Genomic DNA, 21035 nt, shown 5'->3' with positions numbered 1-21035 from the left:
ATGCCGGAGAAGGGCCCAGCAGGGAGAGAGGGGACTCATCGGCTGGGGAAGGAAATCAGCGTAACACCAGGGATAAAGGGGGGCGGATGGGGGAATCGGAGAGGGGGCTCCAGGACTCTTCGCTGGAGACCAGCGGGGAGAGCACAGGTCCTCCGCTACCCACACCCACCCTGCGCAGAAGACTTCCGCGCAGGGAAAGTAGGCGTAGACTTGGCGTCAAAGAACTTCTTTGCTGGAAGAAGTTCAAGAAACGTCCACTGACGGATTCTGCTAGCGACTGAAACAGCCACGAAGAGAAGGGCTGTCCAGCCAGGAAAAGGTTTAACCAGGCAACCTCGCCAAGAGTGGCGGCAACTTACGCACGAGCAACCCTATATAACCATTACAGTAAGTTATTTCATAGAATCATAGAATCATAGAGTTGGAAGAGACCATAAGGGCCATCGAGTCCAACCCCCTGCCAAGCAGGAAACACCATCAGAGCACTCCTGACATATGGTTGTCAAGCCTCTGCTTAAAGACCTCCAAAGAAGGAGACTCCACCACACTCCTTGGCAGCAAATTCCACTGTCGAACAGCTCTTACTGTCAGGAAGTTCTTCCTAATGTTTAGGTGGAATCTTCTTTCCTGCAGTTTGGATCCATTGCTCCGTGTCCGCTTCTCTGGAGCAGCAGAAAACAACCTTTCTCCCTCCTCTATGTGACATCCTTTTATATATTTGAACATGGCTATCATATCACCCCTTAACCTCCTTTTCTCCAGGCTAAACATGCCCAGCTCCCTTAGCCGTTCCTCATAAGGCATCGTTTCCAGGCCTTTGACCATTTTGGTTGCCCTCCTCTGGACATGTTCCAGTTTGTCAGTGTCCTTCTTGAACTGTGGCGCCCAGAACTGGACACAGTACTCCAGGTGAGGTCTGACCAGAGCAGAATACAGTGGCACTATTACTTCCCTTGATCTAGATGCTATACTCCTATTGATGCAGCCCAGAATTGCATTGGCTTTTTTAGCTGCCGCGTCACACTGTTGGCTCATGTCAAGTTTGTGGTCAACCAAGACTCCTAGATCCTTTTCACATGTACTGCTCTCAAGCCAGGTGTCACCCATCTTGTATTTGTGCCTCTCATTTTTTTTGCCCAAGTGCAATACTTTACATTTATCCCTGTTAAAATTCATCTTGTTTGTTTTGGCCCAGTTCTCCAATCTGTCAAGGTCGTTTTGAAGTGTGATCCTGTCCTCTGGGGTGTTAGCCACCCCTCCCAGTTTGGTGTCATCTGCAAATTTGATCAGGATGCCCTTGAGTCCATCATCCAAGTCGTTGATAAAGATGTTGAATAAGACCGGGCCCAAGACAGAACCCTGTGGCACCCCACTAGTCACTCTTCTCCAGGATGAAGAGGAACCATTGATGAGCACCCTTTGGGTTCGGTCAGTCAGCCAGTTACAAATCCACTGAGTGGTAGCATAGTCAAGACCGCATTTTACCAGCTTCTTTACAAGAATATCATGGGGCACCTTGTCAAATGCCTTGCTGAAATCAAGGTAGGCTACATCCACTGCGTTCCCTTCATCTACCAGGCTTGTAATTCTGTCAAAAAACAAGATCAGGTTAGTCTGACATGACTTATTTTTCAGAAATCCATGCTGACTATTGGTGATCACAGCATTCCTTTCTAGGTGCTCACAGACTGTTTGCTTAATGATCTGCTCCAGAATCTTCCCTGGTATTGATGTCAGACTGACTGGGCGGTAATTATTTGGGTCCTCTCTTTTCCCCTTTTTGAAAATAGGGACAACATTTGCCCTCCTCCAGTCTGCCGGGACCTCGCCTGTTCTCCAGGAATTCTCAAAGATGACTGCCAGTGGTTCTGAGATCACATCTGCCAGTTCTTTTAATACTCTTGGATGCAGTTCATCGGGCCCTGGAGACTTGAATACATCTAAACTAGCCAAGTATTCTTGTACTATCTCCTTAGTTATTCTGGGCTGTGTTTCCTCTGCTGAATCATTTGCTCCAAATTCTTCAGGTCGGGCATTGTTTTCTTTATCGGAGAAGACTGAGGCAAAGAAGGCATTGAGGAGTTCAGCCCTTTCTGTGTCCCCTGTTTGCATTTCACCATCTTCTCCTCTGAGTGACCCCACTGTTTCTTTGTTCTTCCTTTTGCTACGAACATACCCATAAAAGCCTTTTTTGTTGCTTTTAACCTCTCTAGCAAGCCTGAGTTCATTCTGTGCTTTAGCTTTTCTGACTTTGTGTCTACACGTGCTGGCTATTTGTTTGAATTCCTCTTTGGTGGTTCCCCCCTTTTCCATTTTTTGTACACATCCTTTTTTAATCTTAACTCAGTTAAAAGTTCTTTAGATAGCCACCTTGGCTTCTTTAGGCACCTTCCATGTTTCAGCCTCATTGGTATTGCCTGAAGTTGTGCTTTTACTATCTCCCTCTTAACAAACTCCCAGCCATCATGAACTCCCTTTCCTTTTAGTATTACTCTCCATGGGATCTCACCCAGCACTTCCCTAAGTTTTATGAAGTCGGCTTTCTTAAAGTCAAGAAATTGAGTCCTAGTATGCTTGGCTGCTCCTTTCCGCTGTATAGTAAACTTCAGAAGAGCATGATCACTCGCGCCTAATGATCCTTCCACTTCTACCCCACTAACCAGGTCATCAACATTGGTTAGGACCAGATCTAAAATGGCTGTTCCTCTTGTTGCTTCTCCCACTTTCTGGACAATGAAGTTGTCTGCAAGGCCAGTGAGGAATCTGTTTGACCTTTTGCTCTTGGCTGAGTTTGACATCCAACAAATATCCGGGTAATTGAAGTCCCCCATTACTACTATCTCCCTTCCTTTTGCATGCTTGGCCATCTGTTCCAGGAAGGCATCATCTATGTCCTCCATTTGGCTTGGGGATCTATAGTAAACTCCCACAATGAGGTCACTGTTATTCTTCTCTCCCTTAATTTTGACCCAAATGCTCTCACTTTGGCTTTGAGGTTCTAAATCTTGGATCTCTTCACAGGTATACACATCCCTGACATATAACGCCACTCCTCCTCCTTTCTTGTCTGGTCTGTTTCTCTGAAATAGATTGTATCCCTCCATTATTACATTCCAATCGTGGGACTTATCCCACCAGGTTTCAGTGATGCCTATTATGTCATATTTAGTTTGCTGTACCAAGAGCTCAAGTTCATCTTGTTTATTTCCCATGCTTTGTGCATTAGTGTACAGACATTGAAGTCCATTAATCATTCCCCCGTGTCTCTTATTTAAGGATTTTTTCCTCCCACCACTAGGCCTGTGTGCTGTTTGCTCCATTTGGTCTATGACATTTAGATGATCATCTTCATCAATTGATAGACTCCTACCTTCAGGAGCACTGTCTCCCTCCCCCACATTAGTCAGTTTAAAGCCCTCCTGATGAGGTTTCTGAGATTTTTGGCAAAAACATTCCTCCCAACTGTTGTGAGGTGCAGCCCATCGCTTGCCAGAAGTCCATCTTCAAGAAACTGCAGTCCGTGATCTAAGAATCCAAACCGTTCCTGTTTACACCATTTGCGAAGCCAGCTGTTCACTTCCACTATTTTTCGCTCTCTCCCTGGGCCACGTCGTTCAACTGGGAGGACAGATGAGATGACAATTTGTGCATTTAATTGCTTCAATTTCCTGCCCAGAGCCTCGTAGTCTCTTTTGATCTTCTGGAAGCTATTGCTTGCAGTGTCATTGGTTCCCACATGAACCAAGAGGAAGGGGTATTTGTCAGTGGGTTTTATGATTCCTTGGAGTCGTTCAGTTACATCTTGGATCTTAGCCCCGGGGAGACAGCACACTTCCCGAGACATCTTGTCAGGCCCACACATCACTGCTTCTGTTCCCCTCAGTAGGGAATCTCCTATCACCACTACACACCTCCTCTTAGGTTTGGTCAGGGTTGTCCGTTCCAAGGTCGCCTGCACATTCCCTGAGGACTGACTTTGCTGCTCGCCTTCATATACCTGATCGACTGTAATGAGGGAGAGATCCTCAAATGGAGTCTGCTCTTCGTCTTCCATTCTAGGGGAGAGGACCTCAAAGCGATTGTGTATTTCTAAACAATCAGAGCGAACCCTGGGCCTCCTACTTCTTTGCGTCACATTTCTCCATATATCTGGCTCCTGTGTTGGTGAACTAGCCTCCTTCTCAGGGGAGTCCCCTGTCTCCTCCTTGGTGGAGACGGTGTGCTCTGTTGCTTCCAAGAAGAGCTCCAGTTCTCTAATTCTTTGGAGCGTAGCTACACGTTCCTCCAGTTGCTGGACTTTGTCTTTTAAGAGGGCAATCAACATGCAAAATTTTTAAAATTGTTGTAACACACTCTAGGACCTTAACTTGAAGGGTGGGTAAATAATACTAATAATTTGGTAGGTCTCTCTCTCTCTCTCTCTCTCTCTCTCTCTCTCTCTCTCTCACACACACACACACCCTGCCCCCATCACCCCCAAATGCACTGTCTCCATTTCAGACCTTCCCAGCACTGAGAGGGAAAGTCTGAAGTGGGTTTCTAAGTACACATAGCAGAAGGCTCTTAGAATTCATCCTATGATCACGGTTCCTGTTCAGATTGTCCAGCATACCATCAAATGCCTGAATAGGGCCTTAAGACAGCAAGTATGCAAAAGGGGCTCCTTTCTGTACAACGACCTGCATCAACAATAATAAGTGCAGTGAAAGTGAGGGAGTTTCTTCTTCTGCTATTACTGTGTTTATTTGATCTGGGAAAGAGCAAGGACATGGCAAGGCTCTCCTGTTCTGACAATCCCACCCAAATCCTTGCTACCTTAGAACAGATAAGAAATTCACAGCACGTGTGTGGACATGAACTCTCAAATTAGGTTGTTATCAAGGAAAATTTTGCTGCACAAATGCGCAGAAACAAGACTGAGGTATCCTTTTTGGCCTGAGGGCCTCCTTCCCTTCTGGGAAGCTTTCAAAGGGGCATATGCCAATGGTCTTAAATTCATATAGTCTCAATGCACAGCTTGATACATGAAAGGTCAAGGAGCTCCAAATAAAAGGGAAGCATTGAAATCAAGGCCACAACAAAGAGAAGAACAGAGCAAAGAGCAAACCAGTTAAGGAAGAGAGGAAAAAACTTACCTTGTGTCAAGAGGAGTGCTATATAAAACAGAAATATAAAAAAGAAGAGAAAAAAGGGAACAGTTAATAACATACGCATGGCAGTTTCATTTTGCAGATGACTATATTAAATGAGCAATGAACTTGACTTGATGTAGCTGTGAATTTTCTGCCGCCACATGCTAGATGCAGGTTTGTGAACATGCCTGGTAGCAGCAAAATGAGCATGAAGCTGGAGAGAACAGGTGTGTACCAAAGGTTCTGGCTACCAGAGGTTTCCCCCTTTCCTTCATGAGCAGAGGCAGGGAGGTGGGGCTTGAAGGGGTGGGGTGGGGTGGGTCTCTGGAGTCAGAAAGTGTGCCTATTCGCAACACTTTCTCAAGATCTGGGATAAGCCAAAGCTCAACCCAAATAAGTTGTTTTTTTCTGACGGGGACTTGTCATGTTAGAACCCTTAGAATAGTTGGTGCTTAGCGACTGTAACTTTGCCTTTGCTCAAAAAGTAAGATGCGAGTCATGATTCATGCTTAAAAATGACCTTTAAGTCACCTTACTCCATAGCAAAATTACTGTTGCCGCAGTGGGAAATAAAACATCACCCCATCTACTTTGCATGCTCGCTTTGATAAGTCCTTTAGCGACGGTAATTGTCAGTGATATTCCACCTATAGCTGTAAGGGGGACTGGGTACAGTTCCAAGATACAAAGTGAAGCTCATGGCATGGCCAGAGATGGAAGAATAATTGATGGCCCCAAGGCTAATGCCTAGACCTTCCTTAACTTTCCCCAGGAATGTTACAGAGAGTTACAAATGCAGTTGTAAAGTAATCCCGAGAACCAAAACAAATTTGTCTAATTGTATTTTGAGCTCTGAAATCATCTTTTTGTGGTTTTGTTCTATAAAGCTTGATCAAGATGCTGGTTAGGTCAGGTGCTATTGAACCCTAGAGCTGTAAAAGTACAAGATAAAACTACAAGATAAAAGTACTGATAAAACAACAGGAGCTGTAAGGCTAACACTGCTAACAATGACTAACCACAACAAATAACTTAGGCCAAATGATGACATATCTTTCTCAATCTCATAATGCAGCTGGAAATCTCTTCTGATGCAAGTGTTTTAATTTCTATTTGCTAATTGGAAGTCTGCAGGTGACGACAGACGGCTGCCAACAAAAAATTGGTAGTCTGACATGGATAGGAGTAGTTTAACCACAGAACTGTTAATTTAGGTTTAGACAGTTAATAATCTTTTTAATGCTAAGATGCCTCATTTAATCCCATTATATCTCTTTCTTTTTTCATGTTTCAGATTTAATATGACTCATAGGAATTTTGTAACAGGAATTGGTTTTTTTAAGCCAGTCACCATTGTTTCTGTAACTATATTACTTTGAAATTCATTTAAAAACTTGTACGCTTTGAAATTTAGTATGTCTGAAAGCTTAGGGATGGAAATGGCTTTTCTCACTCAGGTACCAAGAACCAGACTGAGGAAGTGCAATCCTGCTGGTTCCCCTGGACCTTTCAGTGGCTTTTGATACCATAAGCCACAGCATCCTTCTAGATCAGTTGGCCGGATTGGGCCTGGGAGACATGGTGATATGGTGGCCTGGTCCGTAATGGAAACCCAGTAATAGACAGTAGTATTGGAGGGCCTTTATATCACCCCATGGCCAATGAACCATGGGGTACCCTTCATGGTTTTCAACATTTATAAGAAACTGTTGAGAGATGGCACCTGAATGTTTGGGTTTAAGTGCACCAACATGAAGATGACATGCAATTGTTTCCCTCTTTTTCATCTGATAATCCCAAGGAGTTCCTAAACTAATGCCTGGAGACCCTTTTGGGTTGGACGAGAGCAAAAAAGCTAGAATTAAACCCAGGCAAGGTGGGTATTCTGTGGGGAGGAGAATTGCTGTCTCTGGATAGAGGGGTACAGGTAGACCTAGGTGAGTTTCCACTCCCCCAAAGGATCATTTGGGGGAGATCCTGGATTTGTTCCTATCTGGAAAGACCCAGATAGCTGCAGTGGCCAGGTGCACTTGTTTCCAGCTTTGGCTGATATGCCAATGGCAACCTTTCTGAAAGAAGTCTGATCTTGTCTGAGTTATCCATACACTTGTCACATCCACTGTAATGTGCTGAATGTAGGTCTGCCTTTGAAGACAATTTGGAAAATGACTGTGATTGGAACATGCAGCACTTATACTGTACCAATTGCACTGATAGCTAGTAAGCTTCCAAGTCCACTTTAAAACCTTAATGGTCTGGGGGTCTGGGTTACTTGAAAGGCTGCCTGCACCCATAACAGACTGCCCATGCCCTGAAATCAACAAAAAGAGGTTCTATTTGTTTAGGTGCCCACCTTTTAAAGGTAATGGGCTGGTGGCCACCTGTAATAAAGGTTCTTACTTGTGAAAACATGTCCCTGTGGGGATGCGGCAGGTCTCATCCTTAACAAAGCTCTTAAGAGGGCTTTGAAGACATACCTCTTTTGGGCGCTTTTAATAGGTCATGTTGGGAATTTTATGCTGTGAGTCCTTTTAGTTTAATGTTGTTTTGCTGTTTTATTCCTAAAGTTAATGGGTGGGATTATTTTTTTCTTCTATCCTGTAAAGCAATTTTAGATATACAGTAGTGTAAGTTGCTTTGTGGAGAAGATTTCTCGAAAGCAGGCTATAAATATAAATAAACAAACAAATGACTGAAAGTTCATCCCAATGTAAAATGCTATTTCTCATTGTTTTGAATATGATAGTATGATGGTCAAAAAAGCAGTTCAAAGCATACCATTATATTCTATACATTAATATGCATGTGTTAGAAATGTACTTATTTTTTGTTCCTGATATTGTTTATGCAGGTAAACATAATTTATGAAAATAAATTAAAAATCATCGCAAAAGTTAATGGCGGAAAGCATGAATCTAGGGGTAGGACATTGCTGGCAGTCTGTAGTGAACATACAACTAAGTCTCTGCTATTTTTATATCTGCTTCTATGAAAGGTTGCCTTAGCAGGAAATATAATTCTGAAATGAGAATGTAATTAAGAACAGTCTGGAGAAATATGACCTTTTTGATAAAAGTGTGAAATGGAGACAGGTTAATGTGCGTTATCTTTTCAATGTCTTGGGAAAAGATCTTTTACGAATTTAGCCTGCATACTGTAATCTAATCAGAAGGAACAGATGAGCCCCTCTCCTTGCTCCCATATGCACCCATCAATGGTACTGTAGCTTGCAGAGCACAATGTTGATGGTGAAACCCTCTCAAACCATTTCTTACATTCTGCTTCTGTTTTTTGTTTTTTGTTTGGATGGCACTGCCTACAAAAGGCCAGTCTAGAAGGCTGCTTAATTTGATTGCCAAAGTTGTTGCCATTTAAGAATCCGAGCCCTGTATCCATCAATGTCATCCTATTAGTGCAAGGGTTCCTGCTGATTTTGAGCTGTTTGGATTTATTTGCATGTTTTGTAAACTGACTTGTCTCCCCAACCTCAATGCTTTGCACTTTGATAACTGGCTGTTGTGAACTGCTTCGGGCATGGCTAATTATGGAAAAGGGACACTAGTTTTTTTAAAAAACAGCAACACACAACCACTTCTGTGACAAAATTAGCACCTTTATGTCTCTTAAAACATTCATTTTATGATGATCTGGGATATTTTCCTTTCATTTGCACTTCACTCTAGTAATGGAGTGTTTTTCTTTCACTTCTAATGTTACACATGAATATTTGAAGAACACTATGAATGAGATTTCAGGAATGTTGGTTGGCAAGGAAAAATATAGGTATAAAAAGGAGAATTCCCTGGATGCCAAGATCCAGGTTTGGGGCAAGAACTCTTGGGTGAGAAAACCCGAGCAGAGATTTAAAATCACAAAACATGCAGCAATATAAAGTGTGGAAATATAGGCTGTTAGATCTTTAAAATTTTCCCCTCAACTTCTTCCAAAGTTCCCCTCTTCCCTTAGCATAGAAAAAAGACCACACATTTAGGAAGTTAAAAAATTGTTTAATTACAAGCTCACCAAAGGTCAGATTCATTTGCTTTTCATACAGCATTCAGAATACACAGGCAACAAAACTTAGGTTTGTGGTGAAGGTCCCTAAATTATTGGTACAGGAACTCAAGAATGGCTTTTAAAAGAGGCCATGCGTTCTGAGCTTGGAGCAACCAGCCCAAACCTAGAGTTCACATGGTAGCCTATGAGGGGAAGAATAGGCTTGCCTTCCAATCCCTCTCAAGGTGAGCTAAGACTGGTGGGAGGGTTTACTCTATGGTATTTACCCCTTCATGCATTAATCAGACTTAAGCATGCTGATTAGATGAGGCTGGTTATACTACAAACTCCTTCTCAGGCAAATACACCAATTGCATGTACAATTAATGAACCACCTAGAGTCCCATCTTGATATAGAGGTTCTCAAAACTGTCTCTTGGTAGGGAGTTGGTCAGAATGTTGACAGCCATTTCTTTGGTTTGAAAATACACCAATTCAGCAAGTCCATCTGGTATCACTGCATGCACACAGTAGTATTTCACCCCAATGTGTTTGGGTCTTGCATGAAACCTCTTGCTTTGAGATAATTTCAAGCAGCTTTGAGTGTAATAATAATAATAATAATTTATTATTTATACCCCGCCCATCTGGCTGGGCCTCCCCAGCCACTCTGGGCGGCTTCCATAAAAACCAAAAATACAGTAAAATATCACAGCCCTGAACAGGGCTGCCTTAAGATGTCTTCTGAATGTCAGGTAGTTGTTTATCGCTTTGACATCTGCTGGAAGGGCGTTCCACAGGGCGGGCACCACTACCGAGAAGGCCCTCTGCCTGGTTCCCTGTAGCTTTGCTTCTCGCAATGAGGGAACCGCCAGAAGGCCCTCGGCGCTGGACCTCAGCGTCCGGGCAGAATGATGGGGGTGGAGACGCTCCTTCAGGTATACTGGACCGAGGCCGTTTAGGGCTTTAAAGGTCAGCACCAACACTTTGAATTGTGCTCGGAAACGTACTGGGAGCCAATGTAGGTCTTTCAAGACCGGTGTTATGTGGTCTCAGCGGCCGCCCCCAGTCACCAGTCTAGCTGCCGCATTCTGGATTAGTTGTACACCTATCAGACAAGTTTCTCCCCACACAACCCGAAGTCCGTAGTTATTGGTCAATCCAGACCATTTCTCTGTATGCTGTGGCTGTGGCTATGTACTCTGAGGAAGACAAAGCTATAGAATTTTGTTTACAAATGGCCCAGGAAACAGGACAATTTCCAAACATAAAGAGAAATCCACCTGTTGACTTATACTCCTTTGGGTTTCTGGCTCAGTCTGCATCCACGTACTCATAGTTTTGGATTGTTGTCAGCGTAAGTTTACAATTCATAGTTCACTTTAAGTAACTAACAACAACTTTTCACAGCAGTTCAGTCCTTCTCAGTGGGAGAGCTAACTTTCCTGCTTAGGATTCCCACTGCATTTGCTATGTCAGGTCTGGTTGTTGTGGTTAAGTACAGGAGATTTTCTTTGGCCGAGCTGTACTCAATTTCCCCTTCTGCACCCAGCTGCCTTCTTGTCCAGGTCTGGTGCTGGTGCAGTGCATCAATCTCTTCCTGTGCAGCATCCCTTCACAGGTGAGCTTCAGCAGTTAGCATCTGCTCTATCTTTTCCCAGGTGGAAGGTTCTAGAGGTTGTGATGACCTTGCAAGATGGAACAGTTGTGGGGCTGGGTCTTGGTGAGCACCTGACACCTGGTTCTGGAACCTCGCCTGCTTCTTCATCACCCTTTAACGCAAACATGTCGTCATTAGTCTGCTTCCCTCTGGCTGTGCTGCATCTTGGAATCTGCTCCTCTGCTTCTCTTTCCTGTTCAGCATCTGTGCTAAGTGGTGTGACAGTAGAAGGCAGATCTGGACTGTTATACATCAATTTTGGTAAATTTATGAGGGCTTGTGTTTCTTCCTCTGACTCACCAGAAAAGTCCATCACAGTTCCTCTCTTGACAGCTCTCCTGTATTCATCAAAATGAACCACATGTCTTGTGCTGACTTTCCCAGTACCCAAGTCCATTACTTTGTATCCTTTGCTTCTCAGAGCATAGCCAATCACAACAGTCTCTTCTGCTCTGGAATCTAACTTGTGCCTATCCTCCTTGGGTACACAGGCATGGGCAATACTGCCAAGTACATGCATGTGTGGCATGTTAGGTACTCTTCTGTGCCAAAGTTCAAAAGATGTATGTGGTTGGCAGTCTACTTTGGAGATATACTGCAGTGGCAACTGTATCTTCTAAGATGCGTTTGGGAAGGCCAAAGTCACTCAACATGCACAAAGCCATTTCCAGAAGAGATCTAAACTTTTCTCTCAGTGATGTGAGTTTTGCCATCACCCAATGAAAAACATGATTTTTCCTTACAACTCTGTTTCTCCATAGTTCTTCCTCTGGGACTTCAAAACACAGAGTTGTGTCTCACACAACTCCCTTTCTCTTTCATTTCTTGGGGTGGGGGCTAAAAAGGAGAGCTGTGTTTGCTGCCTGGGCAAACCAAACCTTGCTTTGCCTTTGTTACACATGCAGAAGTTTGTGTGGCACAGCTGGAGAGGTTCCAATGAAATGCAATTCCTTCTCCATCTTCTGAACCAAATGCTGTGATGGAATTATACCTTGCATTATACCCTTCAGGCCATTATAATTTAGACTTTGGAGCACCCTGACTGAAAAAGGAGACCTGGTGCTGTAGCCCCTCTAATGCCATTAGAGGCAGTGTCAAAACTGTTGTGTGAAGGGAATATCCAGCCCAAATTTCCCTGGGGGGCTGACAAAGTAAAAGGAAACCTGGACCCCAGTTGTCAACTAATGTGACACTCAAGCCATCAAATGAGTTAACAGCCCAGTGAAAAGATGCCATCTTCCTAGCAAGAAAAAAAAAAGGCTGGATTTACTGGAGGGACACTCAAAAGGTACTGACAGTAGGGCGACCAGAAAGGTGACACAATCTGCTGGAAGGCTTCTAGGCCCTGTTATGTTTCGCCAACAACGGTTTGGTCCCTGTCACTGCAGATAAGGGAAACATATAGAACCATGGGACTGCAGAATGAGATTGGGAAGCCTTGGAGCCAATCAGTGGAAGGGAGAAGAAGGCAACCCATTTACAGCTCTAACAACGAGAAGTTCAACAAACTCTTGGTGGTGGTGGTTGTTTTGCATTTGTTATCACAAATGGAACAAGGGCATTGGCAAGAAGAGATATATTTGCTGGTGGGTTCTGATCCCTGTGTTCCTTACCAAGCTACAAATGAAAGAGAAAGAGGATACCCACCTCAGGCCTAATCTGGGGGGCATTGTCACAGAATGAGATTACAAAAGAGGGAAATGTCGGGAAACTGATATCGCACAGGATTATGAGGGCCGAACATAGTTACAGCCAATAATTCTGAAGGGAATTCAAACGTAAAATGGCTGAGGAGCTCACAAAATACAATTTAATTCAATTTAGCTAATACACTAGAAGCCTGGAGGGTAACAAAGATTGAACATCTTATAGGATGAATTTATCTAAATAGGATGAACAGTTAATCCGGGAGAGAGGGAAGGAAGAGGCACACATTGGTTCAGCCTCATTTCTCTACCAAATAACTTGGCAGAGTGAAATAAACATTAAAATACAAATTCACACAAAGGATAACAGAGCTATCAACACCTGCTCTCATTTCTACATAGTGTCTCCGGTCCAGGCAGTGGCCAGGACTCCACCTGGGTAGTTGTACATTCTCTAGGCTCAAACCCTGAAAGGGGCATCAGTCCCTGTAATAATGGTCGTAGCAGCAACACGTGTGGCCGCCTCAGTAGGAACATAGAAAGCTGCCTTATACGAAGTCAGGCCATTGGTCCATCTACCTTAGCACTGTTGACACTGACTGGCAGCAGCTCTCCAGAGTTTCAGGCAGGAGTCTTTCCCAACCCGACCTGGAGATGCAGAGATTGAACCAAGACTTTCTGTATGTACAGCATGTGCTCTACCACTGAGCTTCATTCCTTGCTGAATTTGTCTCTGCCACATTGTTATTAAAGGTAAACAGTTAGGGCCAACTAGGTGATATGGTAGGAGATCTGGGACTGGACCTCCTCTGATTTTTATCTGTACCTAAAAGCACTCATGAGGTGGCTTGAGTTGGACAGCGACCAGAACACAGGATGAGGAAGCTGTCTCCCCATGACATGTGAAATAAACCAACCCCCCTCAAAAAGATGCTGTTTGCCCCATGGGGGCATAACAGGCAGGCAATTTATTAGCTCTCTACCCCCCCCCCACACACACACTGGGGGCTTGACTTGACATTGGGTCGCTCCATAGCAAAGTTTAGCTGTGAAGAAACCAAGGGGAGATCCATCACAGATCTCCCTTCACTTTATCTGGAAGGTAAGAATCAAGAGTATAGAAATAGTAGAACCAAGGAAAAAGCTAACAGGGTTGCTGTGGATACCATTGCTGAAGTGCATTAGGAAAGGCTGGGCTGGGCTGGGGAGGGAGAGAAGAAAGGTAGAGCTTATTAGGTGCCGGTAACAGACATGCGGGAGGGAGAAGAAGCATTGATGGAAGGTTGGCATTCCCTTAGCTGAGAGGCAAAGGAGTGGATTGGGAGGATTGGATTTAGGAGATTATGAGTAAGCATTGGAGAGGCTTTATTTTAAAAAATTAGCTTAAAATACTTGATTTAAAACACTTGAATAGTTTCATCACACAGTTTTAATTTCTTTGTTTAATATTGCATTATGAACCCTCAGAATAGGGCAGGATTACCATACACAAACAAATCAAGCTCTTCTGGCTTTATGCTTGAAGGAACTGATGCTTTAAAATTTTGCAGCCTTTTTTTAAGAAGAGCCAACAAATATGTCTCCCCAGTATTGTTGTTGTTGTTGTTGTTGTTGTTGTTGTTGTTGTTGTTGTTAATTATTTTGGAGAACCATTATTTAATGTCACTTTTTTAAAAACGGCTGTACAAAAGCATCAATTTATTTAACCATAAAGCCAAGAGAACTTGATTTGTTTGTACGATAGGTATTATACTAGGAAACACAATTTATTGATCTAAAATATTTAATGCATGCTTTGCTATAAATTAAAAAAAAACTTTAAAAGTGAGTTTATCTCTGCCTTCTCAAGACTTCTGCATTCAGTGGTATAGGATGCTGCTCGCTTTGGTCAGCGGTTTGATACACTGGGACCCCCTTGACAAGACCCACTGAAATGAAGAGGAGCTGTGTGAAAACCCTTGATAGATCCTCGTGTGCCTGCCCTTTTGAGGTGGGTGCCTGCCACATGCACATAAACAGGCCTAGGGATGACGCCTCAGAAGATGGTTTAACTTCCAAAATCAACAGACTCCTCTGTTGCTGATGTGCAGTCAGCTTCATTTTCATCTGCCAGCTAACCAGAATGTTTAGCGAGGTGGCGCTGTGGGTAAAACCTCAGTGCCTAGGGCTTGCCGATCGTATGGTCGGCGGTTCGAATCCCCGCGGCGGGGTGAGCTCCCGTCTTTCAGTCCCTGCTCCTGCCCACCTAGCAGTTTGAAAGCACCCCTAAGTGCAAGTAGATAAATAGGTACCGCTTTATAGCGGGAAGGTAAACGGCGTTTCCGTGTGCTGCGCTGGTGCTGGCTCGCCAGAGCAGCTTCATCACGCTGGCCACGTGACCCAGAAGTGTCTCCGGACAGCGCTGGCCCCCGGCCTCTTAAGTGAGATGGGCGCACAACCCTAGAGTCAGACACGACTGCCCCGTACGGACAGGGGTATCTTTACCTTTACCTTTAATGTTAGAGCTGTGAAGTTTTATTAATAAAAGTATAATTTTTCCTTGCCAGGCTGTCAGATTTTTGCACCGAAGAAGCAAACAGAATGCAAATGCTCATTGTCATTATTATGACAGAACCCGTTCATTACAATTCCAGCTGTAGGTGTTAAAAAATAAAAATTCACCAGCACCCAAAGTCATCCACTGCAAGTTATGCCACAGAAAAGGAGCAAGGAGGCGGAGGAGGCGGGAAAGACTGTGCAAGATACAGAACTGGGGAGGAAGCTGAAAAGGCAGCCATGCAAGTTGCATTCTTTTGGCGGGGCTGGGGAAGGGCTTTCAGTCTCGGCATGAGGGAGAAGGCCAAAGATGTCACCGAAAGGGGGAAGAAAGCAAGAGAGAGAGAGAAAGAGAAGAAACGGTTCAAACACACGCGGCTCACACGGCCTGACAGGCACAAGCACTGCACGAAAGGAGGATCCGAAATAAGCTAGGCTCAAAAACTCAGAGATGGGACCGAAACAGGGTGAGAGCGAGAATATAGGAGGGAAAGGAATAAAACTTGGTCCGTGTAAAAACGAAAGAGAAAAAAAGGGTGGGGGGGGGAGCAAAAAGATTACTTTTTTGTGGATTTGGGTTTCTTTTGTTTGTTTTTCCAAAAAGAATCTCACACCTGATATTCCTCGTTCCATCCATTTCGGTTCACCAAGGGCAATGAAGAAATTCTCCTGCCTTTCGTATTCCTCCTCATCTACTATATTAACCCTTACGGTCTTCCTGTAGGGACAACAAGAAAGACATGTGTGTACAGTGGGTTGCCTGGTTGGGAGCAGATGCAGCAAACAGCAGCAGCGGCAGCACCTCCACCGCCACACCACTCCCACATGCACCATTCCCACTCCTGCCACTGCCTGCGGCAGCCCTTTCACTGGCTTTCTATGGCACGCTGGTCGTAGCTGATCTTTAGGTGAGTCGGAGAACGTTAGAGGAGGAAAGGAGGGCTGGGAGGGGCAGGGGGCGAGGAAAGGGAACCTGGTCCTTGTTGATGGTTAGTGGAAGGTGATTTCTGCAGCACATTTAGTTGAGTGTCACATGGTAATAACAGCTTGTCAGCTGGCTCGACAATAACCAATCAAAAATGTCCATAGGCAAAAGAGAGCCCTAGACACACACACATATACCTGAAGTGTTTTAGGAGAAGAGCCAATTTCTCTCTCACACAAACATTTTATAATATCAGGTTTGGTCTTTGGCGGGGAGCATGGTTACATTAGCATACACACATACACGTACACACACGCACACCCCTTTCCATCTAGGGTAGTCCTCTTGCTCCAAGAAGACACACACTGACTTTTCCCCTTTCCTTTAAAAACGCACGCCTGCAATTGCAGGTCCATTTAAGTTTAACTATGGTTTACATATATACTGGTGCATGGAGCTAAAATTGCAGCTGCTTGGCTCCTTCTCTGCTCTTGCTGAGAATGAATCCATCAGGATTATGCCTGAACTCTGGCCTGTCGTTTGTTTTCCCCAAACAAACCTTGCGATGGAATCCAAGAGGAAACCTTAGTTACAGCTCGTGGCTTGTTTGGAGAGGGACAATACAAGCCTCGGTTTGGATGTAATGCTAAGACAAACCATGGCTTAGTTCCTGGCAGTGTGGCAGCAGCAAAAGCGTGAGGGGATTAAAGTGCTTGCAATTTTTGCACTGGGCACCAGCATATTTCTCATTCAGCTTTAAATCATAGTTAAGCATAATGCCAACCAGGCCAGGATCTTGGGGGGGGGGGGGCTGGAAGTGCCTACTGTGGCTTAGAAACTGTGCCTACTGTGGCTTAGAAATTTGCTTTTGCTGAATGAGGTGCTGCTAGGCCTGCCATACATCCGGATCCGCCCCCCCACTACACATTACCAGGATTTCAAAGGTGGAATTGACATCCGGGGGGAATTTCCGAAAGGCGGCACTTTGATCTTAGGAAAGTCAATCAAAAAATCAAGCTTCTTTGGTGTTTTTGTTAAAAAAAAAGTTCAACAATGTCTGTCCTGGTTTTTTACTTTTCTGAAATATGGCAGCCCTAGGTGCTACTCAGTGTTCATGAAATTCAGTGTTACAAGGTTAAAGGCACAATGCAATCCAACCAGGTAAGCATGTCATTTTCATTCAAAAAAGAGACACTGGTAAGAATGCAGTTTAAATGACTTTTACAAAGTTCACTGACTTGATTCTTTCCCTTCCTAATGGTACATTATGTTAACACTAAGGCAGCAGCAGAAAAGGGCTAATGGTAACACTATGGTTGCTTTTATTCTGTCAAATGTGTCAAAAGGAAGAAAATTGATCATTTCCTACTTTCTCTTTCCCCCTGGAGATTGCCCTGTAATATCCCTGGGGCTTTCTATTAGAGCTCTTAGGCCAGTTCTAACACAATCCCTCGTAGTTACTTGTTCGGGAGAAGCAGATGTGAAAATTTCATTCCTTACATTTTGAAACCACACATAGGTAAGGTAAGTGGCACAAAGTAGCTACCGTCTGAAACAGGCCTTTGTAATGTGAAGAATATCAGAAGCAACTCTGAGAGACAAATAAATAGCAGTCAAGACTTTTGTCAGACACCTATCTCAGTGCATTTCCACATATGAGGCTTAAATTGGCTCCTAACGCAAATGAAAAATCTACCCTGGCAACTCTCTTCTGAATTCTCTGCCAAATTAATACATGGCACAAAGAGTGAGAAAAGCTCAAATGTGTTTTTTAGGGTTGCATGTTTGAAACACTCTCAATTCCCACAGTACAGTCAGGTGCAGCAGACTGCCACCATTTTCTGGTAAAGTCTCTCTATGTGTATTGAAAAGGCCTTTAAGGAAGAAGGGATTTAGGTAGCTGTGTATGTTGCCGCTGTTCCCACATCTACACTTCTGCCTCCAGGGTGATGTTGACAGCCTCCAAGGCACTGCTCAGAAACAGTCCTGGTCACAAAGATGTCAGGTCAACATCAAAATAATTGTGTGAAGGAGGAGACCCTGAAGTTGGGCTCCTGAGTGGCTCAGCGGGGAAACAGATGTGGAACTACATTTAGGTGTTGCATCTAACCTTTTCTTAAAATGCAAAATGTTACACTGAGACTGCCTCTGCGTTAATCTGGAAAGAAGTCATGAGGGTAAAAGAAGTGCACTTGGAAATAGAAGCCAAATGGAACAAAGAGCAAGTGCATGGGTGTGTGTGGGTGTGTGTGTGACAGTGAGAGAGCACACACGCAGATATGGGTAGGCCAAGGGGAAATCACTGTTCAGCTATGCTGCCATTGGGGGAATCATGCCAGATCATTTTCTCAGGCAGTCGTGGGCAGCGGGGTGGAGCAACCATCCAGAAATTGCCATCCCTATGGCTTACGCTTGGGCAAGACAACAGCATGGTCAAGGCTGCATGGCAGGGCCAGCTTAAGATATGTTGAACTACAAAATGGCACCCCTGCCAGGCAAGTAGGGGTGACTGAGGATCTACACTGGGAACAAGGGCGGGGATAAACTCAACCTTATCTGATGGTTAAAGTGGGAATCAGAGGGGGTGAGCAGGGCCCCACTCTGAATCACACCAGGCAGGTGCAGAGCTCAACAGACCCCAGAGGGCAGCCCTGGCCATTTCTTCTCTGTGGGTGGGAGGAGACCAGCAGTGGCTCCTGCTCATCAAGAAGTTGCTGTAGAGGCGGCACTGGGGATGGGCTGCCGAGGAGGTGGCAGATCTGCCTCCAAGGAGTGCAGCAGCAAGATACACATTGTTTGGAGGCTAGATCTGCTGCCCCTGTGGATCCTGGTGCCTGAGGTGGTTGCCTCACCTTGCCTCTTGAGTGGGCTGGCCCTGATGAAAGTACACACAGGCAGGAGCCCTGGACTAGCTCTGCTTCTGTCTTTGCACAGCCCCAACCACACCACTCCTGCTCTCAGCCTAATCAACCTCTGCATAATCACACTTCAACAGATGTAGAGAGGTTTTCATTTGGGTCTATGGAACCAACGTGGAGTTGAAATCAAAGTGCAACCATTGGGTAGAATCTGTGGCCTTATTGGCGAGGAGAGTGGCACTGGCATAAGCTCAGGAGTGCACAAGAATGGCACAAGAGGATGTTGCACACAGTGAAATGTGGAAATATTGGATGTATGTAGCCTGAATTTCTATTTGTTCATGATATCACCGCTGACTGCAATATTATCCATTATGCCCAAAATCCAGTAAGTAGAAATACCATTTTTTTTAAAGGGCTAGACAAAACTGATTAGTGAAACTTTTCCTGTTGCAAAGAACCAAACAGTTACTCTTGCAAAGCGGTGTGCTAACCATTGTGCACTGCAGACATCGGGGTGTTGCCTGGCATACCAAGAGCAAATGCTGTCTGTGAGGATAGCTCCACGGAAAGAGCTTCAAGAAATACACAGCTTTACTTCATGATGGAACACAGTGCTTCACAGCCTATTCTGTGGTGTCAGTGATGGGGCTGAAAACCCCAGTGTCTAGTTATTCCAAGAATGTGCGCTGACATTCACAAGCCACACACACCACAGGCACACACACTTCCCCACACCTAGAATGCATTGTCGCGCTAGCTCCCATCAGTACCATGTGACAGGTTGTGCATACACAGCAGTGTTAAGGATTGAGCAGTTGGAAAACAAAAAGAGACTATAGAGAGTGAGAAAAGAAAGGCAAGGAGACGAGAAGAGAAAGAGGAAAGAAGAGTGTTAATGTTAGTTGGGAGAACCAGTACTACACCTTTCTGTAAACTCATATCCACCATGCGTGGGCCCATCAGCTCAATGAAGAAAGTCTTGTTTTTCTCATACTCCTCATCATCAATTACCTTGATGTGAATAGTTTTGCTGTGAATGGAAAAATAATAAGTGTCATAATGGGGAGAAGGGGCGGGGAGGCAAGCTGGGTCAAGAGAGGGAGAGAGAAGCCAAAGAGAGATTTTAGATGGTCAAAGCTTACTCACCCATTACGAATGGCAAAACACAGTAGAGATTTAAACCTTTTGCTGGGCAGCTAGCTAGTCTGGCAGAACATTGGCACCAGACGCTGGCCACACAGTGCTAAAATTTGTTCTTTTTGCAAAATCTACTCATATACTAAGTCCTCTGTTTACATCTAAAACCTTGTTGTCATAGAATTCATATCAGAAGGCATTCGCACACCACTGTTTATACACAAGGGTTAACTTATGCAACTCAAACTGGACATTTAAGATGCATTGTTAACTCTGAGTTAAAAAATTAAATAGCATATCGCAAATGGAAAGGTAATTTTTAATAACCCACTACATTTTTAAAATGGAACATTTCAGAAATTTATGACACAACTCACTTGGCTAGAAATGAAAACATTTTATTTTGCATCAAGGTTACAAAACACCATTCATTTTAACACTTTAAATTTTGTTCTGTTTTTTAAAACCAAGTAAGCAAAGATTCTGAAAATATTGTAAGATCGGGGCATTCCACACCAAAGTTTGTTTGTATAAAAGTGTCAGTATAAGAAAGGTGTCAGTAGGGAAAAAATGTTAGAACTCCATTAACGCTAAAAATCTGCAAGAAATCACATCTGTTCCTTGGCATATAGATCCTCATTGTTGGTCTTTAAACTACGGTATACTTTTGATTTTTCTTTATTTTAAAAGCAAACACTAATACTCCTATAAAGTGCATGTTGTGTTAAGACAGTAATGGCAGACAGTGTTACTTCATTAACTAGATCTGTTGAATGTGACTCAGGGCCAAACTAGACATGACATTAATTGCATGAATGCAATTGATGTGCACATTCCTCATAATGTAAAATAGCAATTACAGGAAAACCAGAGCAGTCTCAGAACCATGGGGTGGGTGGGGAATTTTTTAACTCTTTCTCTCTTTGCAGCAAAAATCAGTCCCCCCAAAGCACTTCATTGCCTGCATTGGTTCGCTCTCTTCCAGTTCTCTGTGTGGGCTAATGAATGTCTAAAATGATGAAGGCAAGCTATTTATTTTGACATTAATAAAGTAAAAGTAAATAATGGTAGATTTCCTCCTACCCCCATGCCCTCTTCAAATCTCCTCCAGATACTTGGGGGAACCACAGAACAAATTAAGGG

At 44.0% G+C, this 21035-nt stretch overlaps 1 protein-coding gene across 5 annotated transcripts in view; it reads right to left on the bottom strand.

Annotated features, from left to right (window-relative positions):
• Nucleotides 1–21035, bottom strand: part of SLC8A3 (solute carrier family 8 member A3) — a 174843-nt gene that overhangs the window by 19297 nt on the left and 134511 nt on the right. For 2 of the 5 annotated variants that reach the window (XM_053384830.1, XM_053384841.1), the window contains exons 3-4: nt 19679–19785; nt 5136–5153 (exon numbers count right to left, since the gene is read on the bottom strand). In XM_053384830.1, the coding sequence (XP_053240805.1) occupies nt 5136–5153; nt 19679–19785 (125 nt within the window). Of the gene's footprint in view, nt 1–5135; nt 5154–15583; nt 15688–19678; nt 19786–21035 lie in introns of those variants that run through there. The other 3 variants (XM_053384870.1, XM_053384852.1, XM_053384861.1) reach the window with 3 other exon arrangements.

The sequence above is a fragment of the Podarcis raffonei genome, chromosome 1 (assembly GCF_027172205.1).
Source record: "Podarcis raffonei isolate rPodRaf1 chromosome 1, rPodRaf1.pri, whole genome shotgun sequence".
Taxonomy (NCBI): domain Eukaryota; kingdom Metazoa; phylum Chordata; class Lepidosauria; order Squamata; family Lacertidae; genus Podarcis; species Podarcis raffonei.
Note: the sequence above shows the minus strand (reverse complement) of the source record. Positions and strands in the feature narration are given on the sequence as shown.